The 8088-nt window shown below is 45.5% G+C and overlaps 1 protein-coding gene across 1 annotated transcript in view; it reads right to left on the reverse strand.

Moving 5' to 3' along the window:
- The window catches only part of GARIN1B (golgi associated RAB2 interactor 1B), a 22902-nt gene extending 19980 nt beyond the window's left edge, over window positions 1–2922 (reverse strand). Inside the window, exons 1-2 of the mRNA XM_010587466.3 lie at window positions 2290–2922; window positions 614–798 (exon numbers count right to left, since the gene is read on the reverse strand). Of these exons, the coding sequence (XP_010585768.1) occupies window positions 614–798; window positions 2290–2538 (434 nt within the window). The 5' untranslated portion in view covers window positions 2539–2922. The remainder of the gene's footprint in view (window positions 1–613; window positions 799–2289) is intronic.
- Window positions 2923–8088: the final 5166 nt, after the last annotated feature.

The following is an 8088-nucleotide window of genomic DNA, read 5'->3' on the forward strand; positions in this document are numbered from 1 at the left end:
TTTTCCTGGACTTCTGGAGATATCTTGTGATTCTTGAGATTTCCTACAGATTACTTGAAGACACCGAAACATCAAAAAGGGCTGTTTCGTCCCAGACAAGCATGATGTCACTGTATGTTACAGTTCTAAGAGAGACTTAGTCAGGTTTTTTTTTTTTTTTTTAATTGTTATAGTCACACTCATGTTACTGATAGGAAAACTGAGGGCCAGCAAGTAACTGTGACTTCTTCAAAATTATTTGCAGCTAGTTAGTTGCACACCAAGGGCTAGAACCTGCATCTCCCAACCAGTGCTCTGTCTGCCAGACCTCACTGCCTCCTTGGCCCTTGGCCAAAGGCTGAGAGATTTCCTATGGATTCAGCGGGCTGAATGCAGCAAGAAGGAAAGTGGGCACACAGACTGGCCCGTCTGTCTACACAATACCTCCCTTGGCCCCACTTGGCTTCCATGCTTCCAGCGCACCACCTATTTGGGGTTACTGTTGTCTAAGGAAATCAATGTCATTGCTGATGACTTCTCTGCTTTCTCTCCCCATTGGGTTATCACAATGCAGCCTCCATTTGGAGTCTACATCTCACCCCTCTTATCCCCTGTTCCCATCTGGGTTGCTTACCTCTTCAGGATGATGTTTGGGATTGTAGATGGCTTGTTCCATGTCTGGCTCTGCCCCTGGTACCACTTGACGCTGGCCATGAGGAGGATGTTGGGAAGGGGAAGGCAGGGCACAGAGGAGGTCACTCCCAGGGCCATGGTGTTGGAGGCTTTGTAGATGTCTATCCAGTTTCTGCCCCTCCTGACCTGCAAAGCAGTCCCGTGGCATGGCCTGAGCGCTCAGCAGAGGCAGCAGGGTATACTAACCCAGGATCCTCAAACCTTGACACTATTAACATTTTGGGCTGGATAATTCCTTGTTATGGGGGCTGTCCTGTGCATTGCTGCGTGTTTTGCAGCATCCCGACCTCTACCTCCTCCCCCAAGGAGTGACAACCAAAAATCTTTCCAAACTAAAAAAACCCGTTGTCATCAGGTTGATCCTGACTTATGGTGACCCCATGTGTTAACAGAATAGAACTGCTCCATAGGGTTATCTTGGCCATAATCTTTGCGGAAGCAGATCGCCAGGCCGTTCTGTCTGTATCACCAACCTCTAGGCTAATAGTCAAGCACAAACCATTTGTGCCAACCAGGTGCCTTGCCAAATGTCCCCTGGGAAGTATGGGGGCAAAATCACCTCCAGTTGAGAATCACTGTTTTAGCCCAGTTTGGTTAAATGATTATAAGAACATTTAAACTACCTACAATCAACCACCCTGCTGTCTATAACATTTCCGTGAATCCACCCCTGGTTGTTTCTTGGCTTGTCTTTGAAAACCTTGTCCTAGGGGTCTCAACAGGACCCTGTCATCTCCTGCACCTTCACTGGACTATAAGGTCTCTTCCAGCTCCAAAGTTCTCTTTGCTCACACTTCCACCTGGGCTGAGGAGAGCCTAGGCAAGGCAGTGAACATGCACTGAGTCCTCTTATATGGAGTACTTGCTCTCCTGTATTTGCATCTAATTCTCAGGTCAATTGAGCCTGTTATAGCCAAGGAAATGGATTCAGAGTGAGTAGGTTACCTGCACAATGATGTCTTCCAATGAGAAGGCAGAGGACTGGGACCCAAGCCTAGGTCTCTCTGGTCCCCAGCTCATGTTCTATTACCAGTAACAGCATTTCTGTTCCTAACCCTCAGAAGAGATCTCATTTCATTGCCTCTTTGTTTACCTGCTTGGGGCTGGCAGCCTGGATGATGAGTAAATTGGGGGATCCCAATACTCAATCCCTCACTTAGAGCAGAGAACACCTGGCCCCTTTCCAGGTTGATAAGAAAAGGTTGCTGTTGTTAGTAGTCGTTGAGTCATTTTTGACTCACGGTGATCCCCATGAGTGCAGAGTAGAACTGCTCCATAGGGTTCTCAAGGCTGTGACCTTACGGAAGCAGATCACTAGGCCTGTCTTCCAAGGTGTCTTGGGGTGGGTTCAAACTGCCAACTGTTCAGCTAGTAGTCGAGAGCTTAACCAGGGATTCCATCTAACCTCTGTCCACGTGAAAACTGTCTGCAGAACCTCTGCCTGGGGCTCTGCAAAGCCCGGATACAGAGGGGGGTAGCTTTGCATTCTGGGCCTGCTAGCTTCTCCTGGCCTCAGCTCTTACTCCAAACTAGTCCCTGGGACGGGTTCTCCCAGTTAAATCTTGGAAGCAGGTCTATGAGAAGCTAGGAGTGCCATTCTGAGCAACCCAAGAGTACCTGGACAAAGTTGCTTTCAAACACCACTGAGTTAGGAAAGAGGTTGAATTCTGGAGAATGTACCACCTGGCAGAGCAGCCCATCCTCCACACCAAAGCCCACACCAGGGTTCAGCTCCCCATCCACAGGCAAAAGGCCCCTGCATTCTTCCCAGGCATTCAGTGGAGGGAAGGTTGGATAGGATCTCGTGACTTTTACTGTCTTCTTCGATTTCCACCAAGGCTTTCTATGTGGAACTGATGACAACATTTCTACACATGCTCAGGGGCCGGCTGCACGTTTGTCCTGGGATCTCTCTCTTCCTCCTGGCCCTGGGCTGCTGGCCCAGCCTTGGGACCGCCACTCAGCTCACAATGATGAATGGATGACATCATGAAAAACCAGGACAGGCCTGCAGGAAAGGAAGTGGAAGAGCCTCCCTTCCCCTCCTGAAGGCCTTTACGATTGTTATGTCCTGACATTCCCCAGCCCTTCTCTGGACAAAGGGCAGCTCTTCCAGAAAGTACTGAGAAGGCTGGTAACCAGGCAGGAAGCAAGGAGGGCTCCTTTCACTGCTAAAAGGGAAATACCCTCCCTGCCTTTCAAATCTTGTCTTACTCTTCATGCAGCCTACCCCAAACAGTTTTTTCTTTTTTCACTTTTTAAGATAAGTGTGGATTCATGCTCAGTTAGTTGAGAGATCTCCTCTACCCTTCACCCTCTTTCCCCGATGGTAATATCTTGCGTAATTACAGATCACAGCCAGGATATTGACATTGGTACAACCCACTGATCTTAGTCACACGAAACAGTAAAGAGGGGTCTGTATTAGTGTCCTAGAGCCACCACAACAAAGTACCACAAGGCGGGTGGCTCATAAGAACAGAAATTTATTGTCTCACAGTTCTGGAGGCTGGGAGTCCAAAATCAGGCTGTCGGCAGTGTTGATTGCTTCTGAGGGCTCTGAAGGGGAGTCTGTTCTGAGGCTTTCTCCTAGAAGACGTCTTCTGGTGACGACTGGCGATACTTGGCATGCCTTGGCTTGTCAATCACTCCAGCCTCTGCCTCCATCCTCACATGGCTGTCTTTTCTCTGTATGTCTCTCTGTCCTTTTTCCTCTTTTATAAGGACACCACTCAGATTGGATTAGGACCCACCCTGGTCCATTATGACCTCATTGTAGCTGGTAACATCTTCAAAGACCCTATTTCTAAAGAAGGTCGTGCTAAAAGATAGGTTGAAGGGTTAGGAGTCCAACTTACCTTTTGAGGGACACAATTCAATCCATACTAGGATCCCAAGGGAGTGCAGTGGAGCACCAACAATATCTGGGAAACACCATATCCCACCCTCTCTATCTTTTACCCTCACTTGTTGTCTTCATTGCGCTCAGCCCTGTCTGACATTATATTGTACTCTTCCGACACCTACCTACACTCCCCGACTGGAGTGTAACTTCCCTGAGGTCAGCGATGCTCATCTATTGGGTTCTCTGTGGTATCCTGGGTACCTAGAACACTGCCTGATATGTAGTCAGCTTTAGTCAGTATTTTTAAATGAATGAATGAATGATGCTTTTTCAAAGAATTATGCAACCTTTCTGAACTCCATTTTTTGTTGTGGGGAATATATACACATATATAAAACATTTGCCATTTCAATATTTCTGATGTGTATAATTCAGTGACATTCATTATAGTCATCATGTTGTGCAGCCATCACCACTATCCACTTCCAGATTTTTCCATGACTCTAAACGAAAGCTAATGGCGTAATGGTTAAGAGCTACGGCTGCTAACCAAAGGTCAGGAGTTCGAATCCACCAGGCGCTGCTTGGAAACTCTATGAGGCAGTTCTACTCTGTCCCATAGAGTCGCTGAGTCAGAATCAACTCGACAGCAATGGGATGATGGATGAAACAGAAGCTGAGCTTCATTTTTTAAAACGGGCATAATGCTACCCATTTGCAGAGAATTAAATGCCATAAAGTGTGCCAAGTTTCCAGCACAAGGTGCCCAGTGGGGTCCCAAAGAGTTTTTAAGGGCTGTTTGTTTCTCTATTTAAGGAGTCCCTGGGTGGTGCAAACAGTTAACATACTTGGCAGCCAACCAAAAGGGTAGAGGTTCGAGTCCACCCAGGTCACCTTGGAAGAAAGGCCTGGCAATCTTCTGAAAAATCAACCATTGAAAACCCTATGGAGCACAGCTCTACTGACACACATGGGGTCGCCATGAGTTGGAATCGACTTGACAGCAAGTGGTACTGGCATGTCTGTTTAAAACCCAGCCTTCCTGAGTCATGTGGAATGTGAATTTTTACACACCCCGGTTATCAGCAGAAGCCTTTTCTGGTTATGGAAGGAGCTGCAGGGCTGAAGTGCTCTGCTATGGCTGGCTGGTTGCTTCTGCAGGGCTCATGTCCCTGAGGAGGTCACACGGAAAGAGCAGTACAAGTAATTAGTTTCTTACCCAGAGGCTGGCATTGGGAGGGATCCAACCGGGAACAAGAGCCCGGGTGAGCAGCGCTGGCTGAGTCTCCATTCCCCTCTGAGAGTGGCACTGCTTCTCCCGGCCACCCAGGGGGCAGAAATCTTGGCACTGCTACATCAGGGCAAAGTACCAAAGAGTCTGACCTCTATTCACATCCATTTCAGGGAGAAAAGTATTCTGATTTGGACAAAATCCCAGAACTTATTAAATAATGTATTAAGCATCGAGGTCAAGTGAAATAAATTCAAGAAAAACAGTTCATGACAAGCAACGCATACAAATTTCAAGCATGGAAGCTTGTTTTTGTCATTTCGTTATAAAACTGGGAGAGGGCTCAAAGGTCATGAGGCTTTTTCCTCTTCTGATTCCATCAACCCTAGCGCCAGGTCATTTATGGTATTCCCATTTATGTATCTGTAGCAGCACCTTGTTATTGTTGTTGTTAGGTGCCATGGAGTCAGTTCCCACTCATAGTGACCCTATGTACAACAGAACAAAACTCTGCCCAGTCCTGAGCCATCCTCGCAATCATTATGATTGAGCCCATTGGCACAGTTAGTAAAGCAACTTCCAAACAGAGTAGAACTGCCCCATAGGGTTTCCAAGGGGCAGCTGGTGGATTTGAACTGCGAACCTTTTCATTAGTAGCTGAGCTCTTAACCACTGTGCCACCAGGGCTCCAGACATCCAGAAGTCCCCGCTGTTGGAAGCTGGCTACTGTTTTCCTTACGGTCTGTTAGGTCCACTTCTGCAGTGTTCAGCATCCCTCAGTGGAAGAAGCGTTAGCACCCAGTCTAGAAAGCTAATTGTGAGGAGGTGAAATTTCAGCTTTAACAAGGTGCTAAGCAATTGTGTAAACCACTTGCTGTCTAGTCAACACCTGCTCATGGCGAACCCGTGTGGCAGAGTAGAACTATACTCCATAGGGTTTTCAATGGCTGATTTTTGGAAAGTAGATCACCAAGCCTTTCTTCTGAGGCAGATTTAAATGGGACAGTTGGGTGGTTATGGACAGGCCCTTCTGCAGGATTTGAACCAGCTGGATCAAATGGTGGACTCAAGCCTTCAACATTTGGTTAGCAGGTGAGCAGGTTAACTGTTTGTGTCACTCAAGGACTCCAAGGAATTGTACAAACAATGCTTTAAGATTTCCTCTCCATTTCTCCTCTATCCCCACCTCAAAAATTGAGTATACAGAATCTTTTAAAAAGCCATTTGCCAGTTATATCCATTCTCTCCATCTTTAGTAATAGAATGCCTGATTTTTAGTTGGGTGTGAGGTCTTCTGGAATACAGATTACATTTCTTGTTCTCCCTTGCAGCTAGGTAAGGCCATGCGGCTAAGTCCTAGCAAAAGAGATGTAAGCTGAAGTGTCAGGTGCAAGTTCTGTGAGGAATCCTTCAAAGAAGAGGGCGTTCTCTTTTTCACTCCTTGGTTTTTCTTTCTGATTGGAATACAGACTTGATGGCTGGGGACTGAGCAACCATCCTGAGTCATGAAGTAACACGATAGCATCATGTATCAAGTAGCATGATAAAAAGGCACCAGTTCCTTGATGATTATAAAATTTCCATGTTGTTGTTGTTGTTAGTTGCCTTCAAATCAATTCTGACCCATGGCTACCCCATGAGTGCAGAGTAGAACTGCTCCAGAGAGTTCTTAAGGCTGTGCCCTTTCGGAAGTAGATCGCCAGCCCTGTCTTCTGAGGCACCTCTGGGTGAGTTTAAATGACCAACTTTTTGGCTAGTAGTCAAGTGCTTAACCGTTTGTGCCATCCAGGGACTCCTTAAAACTATCATACCAGTCCTCAACTGTGTACCTCCGGACTACCATTATGTGTACAAGAAATAAATTTGGATTTTCTGTCACATTGAGTCAGAATTAAAACTAACTCATTCAATTAGATAAAACTCCTAACTGCTGTCCAGAATTAGTCTCATGGCAAATGACAGTATTATTTAGCAACACTTCTAAACAACGAAGAAAATAGGGTTAATTTACAGGTGGTCAGGGCCTTAAGGATAAAGTTCTTGTAGCTTCTGGGGGAAGTCTTGAAAATGTATATTCCAGATACATGAGCAACACCGCTGCTGTGTGTTCAGCAATATTGATGCTGTCACAGTCACTGCCCTCTGCACATAAGGTGACGAGCACCTTGGCGACAGTCTCCCTGACTATACTGACTGCCCTTTGGTTTGAGGCTAAAGCCATTTTGGCAGTGTCAGGTGTATGTCAAACCTTGCTCTGGAGTTACCAGGCTTACAGGTTTTTGGCTGGGGTTTGATTCAGGTTGTGTGGGACTTAAAGCTTATACAGTTTGGGAGGTTTTTAAAAATAAAAAGAACACCAAAGTGTGACACACAATGGCTAGAGGCCCTCCTAGGGCCCTCCTAGGGTTATTATGTAAGCTGTGCATGTGTTTCATAGAAAATTAGGAACTATAAATAAGCTAAAACAAACGAATAGCATATTCTTACCTCCTGAAGAACATTACTGTAATAACTACATGTGTGTGTATTTCTGTGTCCAAAATGAAAACATACTCTAGAAATTGTTTCGTAACTTACTTTATTCAGTCAACAACTTGTGTTTCTGTATATTTTCGTCTCATCTCATCTTATTCCATCTGTTATGAATGGAGTTGTCTCCTCCCCCAAATATATATGTTGAAGTCCTAACCCTTATACCTTTAAATATGATCCTGTTTGGAAATAAAAGTTTTTGTTTTGTTTTGTTATGGTTATGAGGTCACACCAGAGTAGGGTGGGTCCTGAACCTAATCACTTCTAAATGGTGTCTAATAACAAAAGCAGAATAGACACAGACACACACAGGGGAAGACAGATACCACGTGAGGAACTGTCTACAAGCAAAGGAATGCCAAGGATTGCCAGCAGTCACCAGAAACTAGGAGAGAGGCCCACAGAAAGAATCGGCATGGTCAAGACCTTGATTTGGACTTCCAGCCTCCAGTACTGTGAGAATATGAATTTCTGTTCTTTAAAGCCACCCACTTATAGTATTTCTGTTACAGCAGCACTAGGAAGCTGAGACACCATCTAGTTTCTAGGCTGTATTAAAATTTCTTTAGCTAATTCCATTTATTCTCACTGGTTTATCCAAATCAGTATTCAATCCAGGACCACACATTTTCCCTTAAGTTTATTTTAATCTCTGTTTTAGGACACTTGCTAGTGGAAGCAATTGAACCTGTTATCCTACAGAATGCCCCACCTTCTGGATTTGTCTGGTTGCTTCCTGTGGTGGTGTTTGGCTTGCTTCTCTAGCCATTCTATTTCCTGTGAAATAGAAGTTATATTTAAAGGGTTG

Source organism: Loxodonta africana, chromosome 8, assembly GCF_030014295.1.
Source record: "Loxodonta africana isolate mLoxAfr1 chromosome 8, mLoxAfr1.hap2, whole genome shotgun sequence".
Lineage (NCBI taxonomy): Eukaryota > Metazoa > Chordata > Mammalia > Proboscidea > Elephantidae > Loxodonta > Loxodonta africana.